The sequence below is a fragment of the Hyla sarda genome, chromosome 7 (assembly GCF_029499605.1).
Source record: "Hyla sarda isolate aHylSar1 chromosome 7, aHylSar1.hap1, whole genome shotgun sequence".
In the NCBI taxonomy this organism is placed as follows: Eukaryota; Metazoa; Chordata; class Amphibia; order Anura; family Hylidae; genus Hyla; species Hyla sarda.
Window position 1 is genome coordinate 64,888,261 of NC_079195.1, and position 14,705 is coordinate 64,902,965.

Sequence of the window (14,705 nt, forward strand, 5' to 3'; positions counted from 1 at the left end):
GTTATGATTTTTTTTTTATTTAAAGGCAAGGAGCACAAAACGAAAATGCAAAAACGGAAAAAACCCCGGTCCTTAAGGGGTTAATTTATTTTTATTTTTTAACTATTGCTGTCCAAGGACAAGCCGGCTTACCAATCGCCCCCATCTTATTCCCGTAGCTGGTGGATTCTGTCAATCGCCGGTCGCCTTGGGCGGCTATAAACCCTTTAGATCGCCGTCTCAGTCCCTGATGGTCCAGTGGGGGAGCAATCCACTTCGGAGGTAGCCGGAGGGCTTGCCTCTCCTCCAGCGCTGGTCCCACCTCTGTGATAGAGCACACAGATCAATGTAGTTCTATCACAGAGTAGTACAAGCACCTGGGGCGACTAATAAACAGTCTATGGGGTCAGGCAGTAAGCGTTGTTTGCATCAGCTGGCTATTGGTGGTGCTCACGGTAACTCCGCTCAGCGAATATATTCGTATGTAGAATTGGAAAGAAAGACGCGGATCACTCGCCAGATTCCAATGCTGTGCTCTTATATTTTTGAGTACGTGGGTGGTTACACATGGACAGATGTAACGGCAGGGCGGTAGGGGGTAAGGAGTCCTGTCCGGAGTGACGGTATAGTTTCACGCCCTCTTGGCCTGAGGAAACGCAGAGAGGGCGTGAAAAGGTCCCGTCGCTCCGGATGGGGCTCCTTACAACCTACCGCCCTGCCGTTACATCTGTCCATGTGTAGCCATCCTCGTACTCAAAAATAAGAACACAGCATTGGAATCTGGTGAGTGATGATCTGTGTCTTTCTTTCCAATTCTACATACGAATATATTCAATGTAGTTCTATGATTCCTCCTAAGAGTCCCCTAAGGGACTAATGAAAAAATGTTTTTAATGTTTAAAAAAGCACTCCATATTAAAAGTTTGATTCGCCCCCCCCCCCCTTTTCCCAAATTCCATATAAAAATATGTAAACATAATAAAAATAAACGTGGTATCGCCGTGTGCTCAAATGTCCAAGCTATAACCATTTTAAACCACACGGTCAATGGCCTTATACTTAACAAAAAATCCAAAGTCCAAAATTGCATTTTATTTTTTTTTTTGTATAGCCTAATAAAACAAAAATAGCACCGATAACTCCAGATCACCTTGCAAAAAAAATGAGCCTGTATACGGGAAAGATGAAAAAAAAAATATATATATATATATATATATATATATATATATATATATATGTGTGTCAGGAGATGACTATTTTAAATGGACAAATTTTGGTGCATGTAGTTATACATTTTTATTTATTTTTTTGTAGTAAAATAAAACCTATATAAATTAGGAATCCTTGTAACCGTATGCACCTACAGAATAAAGATAAGTTTTGCCCCACATATATTTTTAGGGAAGGGGTTAATTGACATTTATTAACTATTACATGCAATCCTTGGATTGCATACACTGATCAATGCTATAGCATTGATCAGTGTTATCTTTGCTCGAAGCTTAGGCTTCCTGGAGCATCGAGGCACAGATTGGACAACCATGAGGAGGCAGGTAAGGGCCTTCCAGCTGATCGGGATGCCCTGGTTTTACCGCCGTGGTCCCGATCAGCTCCGCTGAGCTGTGTTTTCTTTAAGTCTAATAGGTTAATGCCGGGCATTACTACGATCGGTGCTGTCTGGCATTAGACACGGGTCCCGGCAGCAGATAGCCACCGGGAATGACTCTCTCTGACTCGGGGTCAAGTCCTGATCACGCATCCTAGAAGAAGAGTAGGATGAGGGCATACAGATGCGCCCTTGGTCCTCAAGAGGTTAAACTTTTGGAGTAGGTCACATGCTGTGTTTTGCTGTGTAGTTCAGTACACAGTGAAGTCATTGAGTAGCATAATCGGCTGCAAAATATAGCAGTGTGACCCTACCCGTCCGCTTTTCTTTTTCCACTGGAATCGCACTATAACTAAACTGTTAGCAACCAATTGGAGCTCATCTTTTGTTTAACCAGAGCTTGGTAAGAAATGAATGCTGGACTCTGGTTGCCGTAGAAAAATCGAACGTTTTTTATTTATTTTTTTTTCCTTTTTTTATTTTTTAGTTTTTCAGAATGAAATTAATTTTTCATTCCATAATAGGGGCCTAGAATATGTATGCCTAGTCAGCCAATACACAAATGCCCGTATGAACATTGTGTAAATTGTACATTTTATAAGGTCATCCCTGTAAATCAATATATGTGAGCGTTTGCATTGTTCATCACAGAACATACCTTTTCAGTAGTGAAGTTTTAACATCACATCACAAACATCCAGATGGTCTGATTAGTGGTAATGCAGGTTTCCAGCTGAGGGCAGGGGTCACACATGCCACATCTGCAGCGCGCCAATGTCAATCACTAGAGTGAGCTCCCTGCTTCTAGTGCAGGCGTAGGCAACCTTCGGCACTGCAGATGTTTTGGACTACAGCTCCCATGATGCTTTGTCAGCATTTTGGCTGTAAGAGCATAAAGGGAGATGTAGTCCAAAACATCTGCAGTGCCGAAGGTTGCCTATGCCTGTTCTAGTGATTGTGACGCGCATGCTGTCCTCTAAACCTTACTGCACACACAGGCCGGCCAGCCCTGAGTGTCTGCTCTTAGCACATCCGCAGCAGGTTTGTGTGACCCGAAAGGTCTATTCAGACGGTGGAATTCTGCTTGAAATGAAAGCCCAATACAATTCTTTGGGATTCTGCACTCCCGTTGACAATTCGGAAATCCTGGCGGAATTCGCCTCAGGTGCAATTGCGCCATGTGAATAGACCCTTAGGGGGAGATTTATCAAGACCTGTCCAGAGGAAAAGTTGCTGAGCTGCCCATATCAACCAATCAGATCCCTTCTTTCCTTTTCAAAGAGGCCTGTGAAAGATGAAAGCAATCGAATTGGTTGCTATTGGCAACTGTACCACTTTTTCTTTACACTGGTTTTCATAAATCTCCCCCTTAGTGTTTAAAGGTAAGGTCTGTCAACTTCTAACCTATCGAACTACCCACAGTGGTACATAGGTCACAGGAAAGTAGGCGAAAATATACTGGGGCTATGTTCACACACAAATATTGTGGTTCATTTTTGACCAGTAACAAACTCAAAAATGTAAATAATTGTCCATTTTCCCCCCCAACAACACAGTTTTGTTGAACTTTATAAAAGAAAAACCAGCTGGTAATTTCTGTTAAGTACAGTAATAAAATGAACTGTGATCTTTTTTTTTTTTTTTTTTTTTTTTTTTTGGGCCGTATTTTTGTATTGTTGCATGTTTTTTTTTGTCTGTCATCCACCAAAAAAAAACTGGTTGGCAGAATACATAAGAGCATTTGCTGTGGCAAAAAAAAAAGTTGAACATTTAATTCTTTTTATGCAAAATATGGCTCCAAAAGAAAGGCTTACATTTTTTTTATATAAAACATTTTTCATTTTTTGAGGCTGAACATTTAGACAATATTGAGTGTGCACATAGCCCTATGTTTATTCTTATATCAGAACAGAGAAAAATACCTTTTTTATTTTGTTTCTGTCTCCTGGTCTGGGCAAGAAGCCAGGACCCGGATAAAAATGTTTGCGTCATATTGTATCCTTTATACCTGTTTGTTATGGGAATGATATAACAAAGGGAATTCTGTGTGTGTATAAATTTAAAATGAAGGTTGGAAATAAAATAAAGGATGAAAATTCATATCTTTTTAACTCTGTTGGTTAAGACTTGTGACAATAGTGAAGGAAAGTAAACCACAAGATCCTTTGACCACATGGAGATAACTAAGTTAGAACATTATTTAATTTGGGGGATCCTATGAGAAGATCCAGCTTATTGGATGGCTAAGTTTAATTACTGGGGAGAAGAGGAAAAGAACAAGAAACAGGATTGATGAATACATCTAGTAATAATGGAAGGACTGCAGAAAAGATTTAAAGGGGTAATCCCTTGGAAAACATTTTTTAATCAACTGGTGCCGGAAAGTTAAACAGATTTGGAAATGTGTTCTAATTAACTTAACTTCCTGTGGAGCATACAGCAGCTGATATTTTATTTTTTGAATTTCCTTTCTGTCTGACCACAGTACTCTCTGCTGACACCTGAGTCCATTTTAGGAACTGTCTGGAGCAGGAGAAGTTTGCTATGTGGATTTGCTTCCACTCTGGACAGTTCCTAAACAGAGGTGTTAGCAGAGAGCACTGTGGTCAGACTGAAAGGAAAATCAAAAAGAAAAGAACTTCCTGCGGAGCATACAGCAGCTAAGTACTTGAAGGATTAAGATTTTTAATTAGTAATTTACAAATCTGTTTAACTTTCTGGAGTACCCCTTTAAGGATCCAAAGATGGGAAGTTCTTAACGAACATTTAAAAATATTAATTTTCTCGCACTACATATACATTCTACTAAAGTATTCCACATTTTTCTTAGTAATTTTGCTCCAAATTGTTAGTATGCTGAATAATACACTGATCATTTTATTAGCTCCTGCTGCCCTTTCACGATAGGTGCTTCCATGTATATAGAGAAGATGCATGACACCGCAGGGCCACATAAAGTGGACGAGTTTTTTATGGATCTTCCAGTGTGATTCCACATAAGAATGGGATTATCCAGTGACTTGGAGTGAGGCCTGGTCATTGGTGATTTTACATGCTGCCAACCTTGTGGGGATTTCAGTGTAAAGAAATAGTCAAGGGGATCCTGTGGATGTAAAGGACAGGTGGAGCACAGTCAGGAAACTGCAGCTTGATACATACCTGGAATCCAACTAAGGTGTCCAAACACACAAATCGTCATGAATTGGGCTATAAAAGCAGACCGCTATTTACAGCTGAAGAGTTTATGTCCCATCACTCTCCAAGTTCTGCCACAAATGTTATTTTATTGAAGTTTAGAGTGATGGGGCCATTTAGAGTTTCATTGCTAACAGAAGGACCAGATTCTAGTGGGCAGAAGAGTGCAGAAACATTACTGGGTTCCATGGATCCACATCTCTGTTCCACCATACAAATACGAGGGGATGATTTTGGCACAAGCACGATGAACCCTTATTGACGGGTGTCAAAGGTTCAGGGTGGTGTGGGTGGCAAAATGGCATGGGGAATGGCACACTCTGGTGACCTTCATGGCATCTGCTTTACCTATGGACATTTACACCATGTCACAGAGGTCCTGTAGTCATGCATTGCTCCCAGGAATGAATTTTCCTTGCCTAGAAAAAGTCCCTAGATTATTTTTTTTTTCTATAGATTATCTCTGGAACAAGTTAGTTCAATAGATGTCAATACTTCCATGGAATGTGTGGCAACAGAGGTGAACCTTTCTGCATGGGGACAATGGGGGAGATTTATCAAAACCTGTGTAGAGGAAGAGTGGTGCAGTTGCCCATAGCAACCAATCAGATCGCTTCCTTCATTTTTCACAGGTCTCTAAAAATGAAAGAAGAAATCTGATTGGTTGCCATGGGCAACTGCACCACTCTTCCTCTGCACAGTTTTTGATAAATCTCCCACTATATCATCACCTAGTGGAATCTATGCTAAAATACATTTTAGTAGTTTGGAAGGTCATAGAAGGTCCAACAAGTTACTAGACGGGTGTCGCTCTAAGAAAGTGGTCACAGTGTCTATGTTTACAGGTATAAATATATGTAATGGGGATACATTGTGATTGGTAGCATTCATATAGGTGTCTTTTTCCATATGTATTTAGCTCTGACTAATACATCATTGGTTCATTTCCTGCTTCCTGTCTGAGCTCAATATGGGATGGGACGGCGTTCCTGCTCTCTAGTAGTTTGGCTGGTGAAGGGGAGAATTTCAACGCATCATGTAAACTCCCACTTTTGTTTGTTTCGGCAGATGTGTTAGGAGGCGCCAGACCCTTAATAAATTTGCCACTGCAGCAGCTGTCTGTGTGTCTTAGAGTGAAACCTGGGGTAGATTTTGGCTATTATTTTCTCCAGTGTACTGGTGATGAGCCACTGTGACCACGCCTCCTTTACACTGTCAACTTTTTCTGAAGTGGTGAGCATGGCATAAATCCACCAAAAAGTTTGCAGATGTCTGCTCAGGTGAACTTTTGTGTTAGTTTGACTTCTTTACATATAAATGCTTGTTAAATCATCTTACTCTTCCCCCCCCCCCCCCCCCCCCACAAATTCTACTGCATTGAGTCCAGTGACGGGGGCTGCTTGAGCGTTATGAACTTCCAATTTTGGTATAGCTTTTACTATGCATCTTAGAGGAAACCTGTTACCAATAAAATTATTCCTCTTGATATCATCAGTGGTCAGATAGGTGACCTTTAAGGGGTACTACGGTGGAAATCTTTTTTTTTTTTTTTTTTTTTTTTTTTTTTTTAATCCACTGGAGCCAAAAAGTTAAACAGATTTGTAAATGTCTTTTCTATTTAAAAATCCTTCCAGCATTTATCAGCTGCTGTATACTACCGAGGACTTTGAGTTGTTCTTTCCAGTCTGACCACAGTGCTCTCTGCAGACACCTGGCAATGTCGAGAACTGTCCAGAGCAGGAACAAATCCCAATAGCAAACTTGCTCTGGACAGTTCCTGACATGGGCAGAGGTGTCAGCTGAGAACACTGTGGTCAGACAAAAAAGAACTACTCAACTTCCTCTGTAGTATACAGCAGCTGATAAGTACTGGAAGGATTAAGATTTTTTATTAGAAGTAATTTACAAATCTGCAGTAGAAAGACAAGAGCCAGCAGTAAAAATAACTTCTCCTTTATTTCATCCAAGTTAAAACATTGACATGGCGTGGTCTCAGGAACATCGGTAGTAAGATAAAACTCAGGAAACACTTGGCATGATGCTTTTCAGTTCATGTGACCGTTCAACAGATGCATACCATCCCATGCATCTGATGAAAGGTCAGATGACCTGAAGTGCGTCATGCCAAGCGTTTCCTGAGTTTTATCTTACTACCGATGAATTACTGTAAGTCTGCTCATCTCTACTCAGCACCTAATGCTGAAACAAACTCATTCAGATGAATAGAACAGTTTTCAGTGGCAACATTTTCAGCAACAAATCTGTCGTGTATGGATCCAGCCCAAGGGTAGTGTCACACATACCACGTACACAGCTTATTTGACACTGCAAGAAATTACTCACTTATGCGTTTGCACTATGATCAGACACACAGGGCTTACCCTGCCAAAGCCCTGTGTGTGCAATAAGGTTTGGAGGTGGGTCAAGTGCACCAAGGTAACTGTAATGTGCATCCCGCCTCCAGACCTTACTGCGCACACAGGGCTGCGGAAGGGAAAACCCTGTGTTTCTGCTTACAGCGCAATCACAGTATATTTCCTGCTGCCTGACAGGTTTTTCCTCAGTGTGAAATACGCTGCATGTTTGCTGGGTGTGACCCTACCCTAAAGGAACACTGCAACCAAAAAGGATGCTGTGTCATGCCTACTGCAGGGTTCCTTTTGTAGTTAAATGCTCCTTCTCTCAGGTCCTGAAGTAGACCCTATAGTATATAACAGTACTAAATATTAATCTTCTGTTGGGTATTGCTGCTTTTATAATTTGGGAGAGAAGTAATAGTGAGAAGTTTTGTACTGTTTGGTGGCTTTATAATACAAAAACTGCTTTAAATGTTATATTTTATAACATAAACCAAAAGAGTGCACAAAGTGCTCCACAGCCGGAAACTACAAGCTATGTTTACTATAGTTGGATGCTAAATTTGTTTTTGTTTTTCCTGCAGATGGCGCTCTTTGACAGCAGTTGGACAGCGGGTGCCAGGGTCTCGATTCATTGCCTTCAAAGTACCTCTGAAAGGGGTAAGAATGAGTGGGAACATGAAGACTACTTTGTTTATTAGAGAGTTAGTTCTGTTGGTAATTGTGTTAAATGGAACACTTCACTCCCAACTAGATAAATCACAAATGACTGATGCACGTAAGACTTACTGGGTGACTTAACTTAGGCAACTGAAATCTATGGTGCCCTCTTCTCCCCCACCTTATACGTTGGCATCCCATTCTTGGTGGGATGCCGATGGATACCTGTGGCAGACAATATAAACTGTGTGAAACTGTTTTTCTTAAAAAAAATATTAGACGTGAAATTTCCTAAAATTTTGAAGCAATGGGTAAAAGAAAACAACAATATTTTGGAAAAATTACAAAGTTAAGAAGCGGAGACAGTCAGCCAGGATAAAAAAAAATGAACATTATCTTTGATGGCAGGGGAGAGAACGTTAGCTGTGATTTGGGGGGGGGAGAACATGACAAATTGGAGGGGAAAAAAAACAAAGCCAAGTGTTTTTTTTTTTTTTTTTTTTTTCAGCCTTCCCATTTCTAGTTATTTAGCAAGCATTCATTCCGTTCTCCACCTTATAATGAAAATTTGGCAAATCTTTATGTATGCTAGCGGTGAGGATCTAAAATGTTTCAGCTGGTAGTTACATATGATCTAATTGATTTTTGTCTGGATATACAGCTCTGTATTGTAAAGTGCTGCAGCATATATTGGCATTGTATAATTAAAGCTTATGATACATTTTACATGTCTTCCTTACAGGTCGCCAATCAGCGTGTGACCCAGAACCAGAAGTTCACCCCAAAAGATTTAGTATCTGCAGTCCGTTCCCAAAATGAAGAGCTGGGATTAGTGATTGACTTGACCAACACTGAACGTTACTATACCACTAAGGTAGAAGAAAGTTTTATTGTATCAACAGAACACAAATGACAAAGCGGTTTTGAGATTAATATACTTTTCTTCTTCTAAAGGATTTACCAAAAAGTGTGCAGTATGTGAAACTCCACACAGCAGGACTCAAAATTCCAGATGATGCCACCATTCACCAGTTTAAGAGGGTGGTGTGGAAATTTTTGGCTGCTAATTCTGATAATGGTAAGAATTAGAAGAATGCAAAAAAAAAGAAGCATCAGAAAGGGATCTCCTAATATAGTTGTATGGCAATACACGTCCTTGTTGGCATAATAAATGATTTGTAGCTTCTGGTATGTGTTATAATAAAGTGTATTTGTTACCCTTGCTCCAGAATCTGGTGTACACTGCAGGGGTGTCATCTGACCTGTGGCTGTAATGGATGCTGTGTACCTTGCATTGCTTTAGGTCAGTGTTTCCCAACCAGGGCGCCACCAGCTGTCGTAAAACTACAACTCCCAGCATGCCCGGACAGCCGAATGCTGTCCGGACATGCTGGGAGTTGTAGTTTTACAACAGCTGGAGGCACCCTGGTTTGGAAACACTGCTTTAGGTTCCTATTGATTTCAGTAATTATTTAGTTTATTGTGCGAGGTAAGGGAGAAAGTGCTGGTAAGAATGGAATCAATTGTGCAAGGTAAGGTGAGACACTAGGTAAGGTGAGACCCTAAGGAAAACTAGGTTCCCATTGGAATTATTCATTAAGGAGTTTTAAAGAACTACCTGTATGAGGCCCAGTCATGGCCATCCTCTCAGAGGTACTCCGGTGGAAACCTATTTTTTTTTTTATTTTTTTTTTTTTGTAATGCCAGAAAGTTAAACAGATTTGTAAATTACTTCTATTAAAAATTCTTAATCTTCCAGTACTTCTTAGCAGCTGTAATACTACAGAGAAAGTTCTTTTCTTTTTGGATTTCTTTTCTGTCACGACCACGATGCTCTCTGCTGACACCTGTCCATTTTAGGAACTGCCCAGAGCAGGTGAAAATCCCCATAGCAAACATATGCTGCTCTGGACATTTCCTAAAATGGACCGAAGTGTCAGCAGAGAGCACTGTGGTTGTGACAGAGAAAAGGAATCCAAAAAGAAAAGAATTTCCTCTGTAGTATACAGCCGCTAATAATTACTGGAAGTACCGCTAATGAGAGTTTTTAATAGAAGTAATTTACTAATTTATTTGTTTTAACTTTCTGGCACCAGTTGATTTAAAAAAAAAAAAATGTTTCCATCGGAGTACGCCTTTAACTTGTTGGGGAAGGAGGGCGTATGGATACGCTCTTGCGTCCCGTCACTTAAGGACGGAGGGTGTACCTGTACGCCCTCTGCATTTCCGATCACTGCTGCTCGCCGGGCGGTGATCGGACCTGGATGACTGCTGATATGTATCAGCAGGCATCCCGTGACATCGGCGATTCCGGACTGATTGGGTCTCTGATGTACAGGGTACATTCACACGGGCGGGTTTACAGTGAGTTTCCTTCTATAAGTTTGAGCAGCGGCGGAAAATTTTCTGCAGCTCAAACTCCCAGCGGAAAACTCACAGTGAACCCCCGCCCGTGTGAATGTACCCTAAAAACACTACACTACCACAAAATAAAAAGTAAAACACTACATATACCCTTACTCGTCCGTCCCCCCCAATAAAAATTTAAAACTTCTCATATGGCAGTGTTTCCTAAACGGAGCGTGGAACGGAACGCGCTATGTACATTTGAGGCCTAAATTGGTGATTGGCACAGAGGTGGCTGATAGTTACAGCAGTTCTGGCAAATGCAAAAAAAAAACACCCACATGTGACCCCATTTTGGAAACTACACCTCTCAAGGAACGTAGCAAGGGAGGTATAGTGAGCCCTAAAAGGGGTACTCCGCTGCCCTGCTTCGGAAGCTCCGCTCCCCAGCATCCGGAAGTTTATTGTTCCGGACGCCCTCTTCCCATAGACTTTCGTCTATGGGAAGGGGAAGCCCGCACGCAGCATTCAGAACAATAAACTTCCGGACGCTGGTGAGCGGAGCTTCCGAAGCAGGGCAGCTGAGTACCCCTTTAACACCCCACAGGTCTTTGACGAATTTTGGTTAAAGTTGGACCTGTAAATTAAAAATGTTTTTTTTTCCTGAAATGCTGGTGTTACCCCAAATTTTTTATTTTCACAAGTGGTAATAGGAAAAAAAGAACCCCAAAATTTGTAACCTCATTTCTTCTGATTATGGAAATACCCCATATGTGGATGTAAAGTGCTCTGAGGGCAAACTTCAATGCTCAGAAGAGAAGGAGCGCCATTGGAGCGAGAATTAGGCTGGAATTGAAGGCAATGTGTGTTTACAAAGCCCCCATGGTGCCAGAACAGTGGACCTCCCCACATGTGACCCCATTTTGGAAACTACACCCCTCGCGTAATGTAACAAGGGGTCAGTGAGCATTTACGCCTCACAGGTGTCTGACAGATTTTTTGAACAGTCGTCCGAAAAAATTAAAAATGTAATTTTTCATTTGCACAGCCCACTGTTCCAAAGATCTGTCAAACGCCAGTGGGGTGTAAATGCTCACTGCACCCCTTATTACATTCCGTGAGGGGTGTAGTTTCCAAAATGGGGTCACATGTGGTGGGGGGGGGGGGGTCCACTGTTCTGGCACCACAGGAGCCTTTGTAATCGTACATGGCCCCCGACTTCTTTTCCAACCAAATTCTCTCACCAAAAGCCGAATGACGCTCCTTCTCTTCTGAGCATTGAAGTTCGCCCGCAGAGCACTTTATATCCACATATGGGGTATTTCCATACTCAGGAGAAAAAGCCCCCAAGTATTTGTAACTCCGTCTCTTCTGAATATGGAAATACCCCATATGTGGATATAAAGTGCTCTGCAAGCGAACTTCAATGCTCAGAAGAGAAGTAGCGTCGACGAAAATGTACCACTAACATAAAATAGAATATGTCACGAAAAAACTTTCTCGGAATCAAATTCATAAGTAAAAGCATCTCAGAGTTATTGATGCATAAAGTGACAGAGGTCAGATGTACAAAAAAATGCTCCCGTCCTTAGGGTCATAATGGGCTTAAGAAGAGCTTCTAGATATTATGTAGATCACAAAGTTTATGAATAGAGGAAAGTTGTAAAAGTGACTCTTATGAATATATATGCCTGGATTTTGCTGTTACTATTTATTTTTATTTTTTTTCCCCGCTAGATAAACTCATTGGTGTTCACTGTACAACTGGAATCAACAGGACAGGATTTCTTATATGCAGGTAAGGTAAATGCACTGCCTGCAGATGAGGCTGTGGCATTCTTGCTCATTTAATATCTAAATGCTTTATTTTTTCCCCCTTGTCCCACTTAGATACCTGATTGATGTTGATGAATGGAAGCCAATGCATGCACTAACTAGTAAGTTCATAGAGGTTAACCCCTTAAGGACCCGAGGTTTTTCCGTTTTAACACTTTTGTTTTTTCCTCCTTACCTTTAAAAAAAAAATCTTAACTCTTTCAATTTTGCACCTAAAAATCCATGATTGCTTATTTTTTGCGCCACCAATTCTACTTTGTAATGACATCAGTCATTTTACCCAAAAATCTACGGTGAAACGGAAAAAAAAATCATTGTGAGACTAAATTGAAAAAAAGACGCCATTTTGTAAATTTTGGGGGCTTCCGTTTCTACACAGTACATTTTTCAGTAAAAATGACGCCTTCTCTTTATTCTGTAGGTCCATACGGTTAAAATGATGCCCTACTTATATAGGTTTGATTTTGTCTGGAAAAAATCATAACTACATGCAGGAAAATGTATACGTTTAAAATTGTCATCTTCTGACCCCTATAACTTTTTTTTATTTTTCCGCGTATGGGGCGGTATGAGGGCAAATTTTTTGCACTGTGATCTGAAGTTTTTAGCGGTACCATTTTTTGCCTTGATAGGACTTATTGATCGCGGCGATACCACATATGTTTATTTTTATTTACACTTTTTTTTTTTATGGGAAAAGGGGGGTGATTCAAACTTTTATTAGGGAAGGGGTTAAATGATCTTTATTCACTTTTTTTTCCCACTTTTTTTTTTGCAATTTTATAGCTCCCATAGGTGGCTATAACACTGCACACACTGATCTTTTACATTGATCAATAGTTTCTCATACAAAACCATTGATCAATGATTCTGCCGCTTGACTGCTCATGCCTGAATCTCAGGCACTGAGCAGTCATTTGGCGATCGGACAGCATGGAGGCAGGTAGGGACCCTCCGGCTGTCATGTAAGATGTTCGGGATGCCGCGATGTCGCCCGGCGATCCTGAACAGCTCCCTGAGCTAACCGGCATGGTTTTACTTTCATTTTAAACGCGTCGTTGAACTTTGAACGCCACGTATAAAGGGTTAATAGCGCGCGGCACCGCGATCAGTGCTGTGCGCTATTAGCCACGCGTCCTGGCCGTTGTTAGAGGCCGGGCCCGACCCAGTATGACGCGGGGCAACGCCGTGGCCCCGTGTCATAGAACGGGAGCGGACGCGGACTCATGACGTACCGGTACGTCATGGGTCCTTAAGAGGTTAAATGTACGTATGTTGGGTGAAGGAGAAAAACTTTGTTCCCTTACTGATTTTGCTCTTTTGCCCACTGACAAAGAAATGATCAGTCTATATTTTTTATGTTCGGTTTATTTGAACTGTGAGAGTCAGAAAAATGTGTTTCAAATAAGTTATCCCCTATCAATCAGCAAGGTTAAAGGGATACTCCGACCCTAGCCATCTTATCCCCTATCCAAAGGATAAGGGATAAGATGTCTGATCGCGGGGGTCCCCCTGACAGCTGTCACGCCCCCTCCCTTAGGCTTGCATTGAGGGGGCAGATCGTGATTTCACGAGGGGGCGGAGCCATGACATCGCGATACTACGGCCCCTGTATCGGGAGTCATCAGACACGGTGCCGATCTTCGCTCCATAAGGCTGATGACAAGTGGGTGCTGCAGCAGAGATTGCGGGGGGACCCCCGCGATCAGACATCTTATCTCCTATCCTTTAGATAGGGGATAAGATGTCTAGGGCCGGAGTACCCCTTTAATGAGAGAGCGCTTCTAATCTCAGCTTGTTACTCGTATAAAAGACACCTGGGAGACAGAAATCTTTCTGATTGATAGGGGATCAAATACTTTAGTAAAATGGAGATCAAATCATAACCTTTTTGAAATGCATTTTTTCTTAGTGTTTTGTTGTTGTTCTGTCTCTCATTATTTAAATAAACCGACCATTAAAATTACAGACTGATCATTTCTTTCTCATAGTGGCCAAACATACAAAATTAGCAGGGGTCAGACTTTTTTTTCCTTTTGTTACTGTATTTATTTTGTACATGCCAGTAAAATAATAGAATTTTTGTTTTCTTCATTTCTTTTAAAGTATTTGCTCAAGCTCGAGGCCACTGCATCGAAGGAACAGTCTACATTGAGGATATTGTGAAAGGACCTCGACGAAGGTATTAAACTATAGCCTTGTTTTATTCTGAACATGTTAGGCTGCTTTCACACTATAAAATTCATCCGCTTTAAAGATCCGTTTGATGTTCCGATATGAAAACCCTGAAAATCGGCCATTAACCCCTGAACGACGAGCGCCGTAAATGTACCTCCTGGTGCATTGGTACTTAACGCACCAGGACGTACATTTACGTCCTAAGCATAACCGCGAGCATCGGAGTGATGCCCGGATCATGCGCGGCAGGTCCCGGCTGCTGATTGCAGCCAGGGACCCGCCCGTAAAGACTGACACCCACGATCCCGTGGATGTCCGCCATTAACCCCTCAGATGCCGTGATCAATGCAGATCACGGCATCTGCAGCATCGCGGTCACTTAAATGGATGATCGGATCGCCCGCAGCGCTACCGCGGCGATCTGATCATCCTGCACGGCAGACAGAGGTCCCCTCACCTGGCTCCGCTGCTTCCGGGAGTCTTCTGCTCTGATCTGCTTTCCCGCAGACCAGAGCAGAAGATGACAGATAACCCTGATCAGTGCTGTG

The 14,705-nt window shown here is 41.7% G+C and overlaps 1 protein-coding gene across 2 annotated transcripts in view; it reads left to right on the forward strand.

The window, feature by feature from the left end:
* The window catches only part of LOC130281773 (uncharacterized), a 48,447-nt gene that overhangs the window by 18,037 nt on the left and 15,705 nt on the right, over positions 1-14,705 (forward strand). For both annotated transcript variants that reach the window (XM_056529372.1, XM_056529371.1), the window contains exons 2-7: positions 7,722-7,797; positions 8,540-8,671; positions 8,752-8,875; positions 11,881-11,941; positions 12,034-12,080; positions 14,086-14,161. In XM_056529372.1, the coding sequence (XP_056385347.1) occupies positions 7,722-7,797; positions 8,540-8,671; positions 8,752-8,875; positions 11,881-11,941; positions 12,034-12,080; positions 14,086-14,161 (516 nt within the window). The remainder of the gene's footprint in view (positions 1-7,721; positions 7,798-8,539; positions 8,672-8,751; positions 8,876-11,880; positions 11,942-12,033; positions 12,081-14,085; positions 14,162-14,705) is intronic.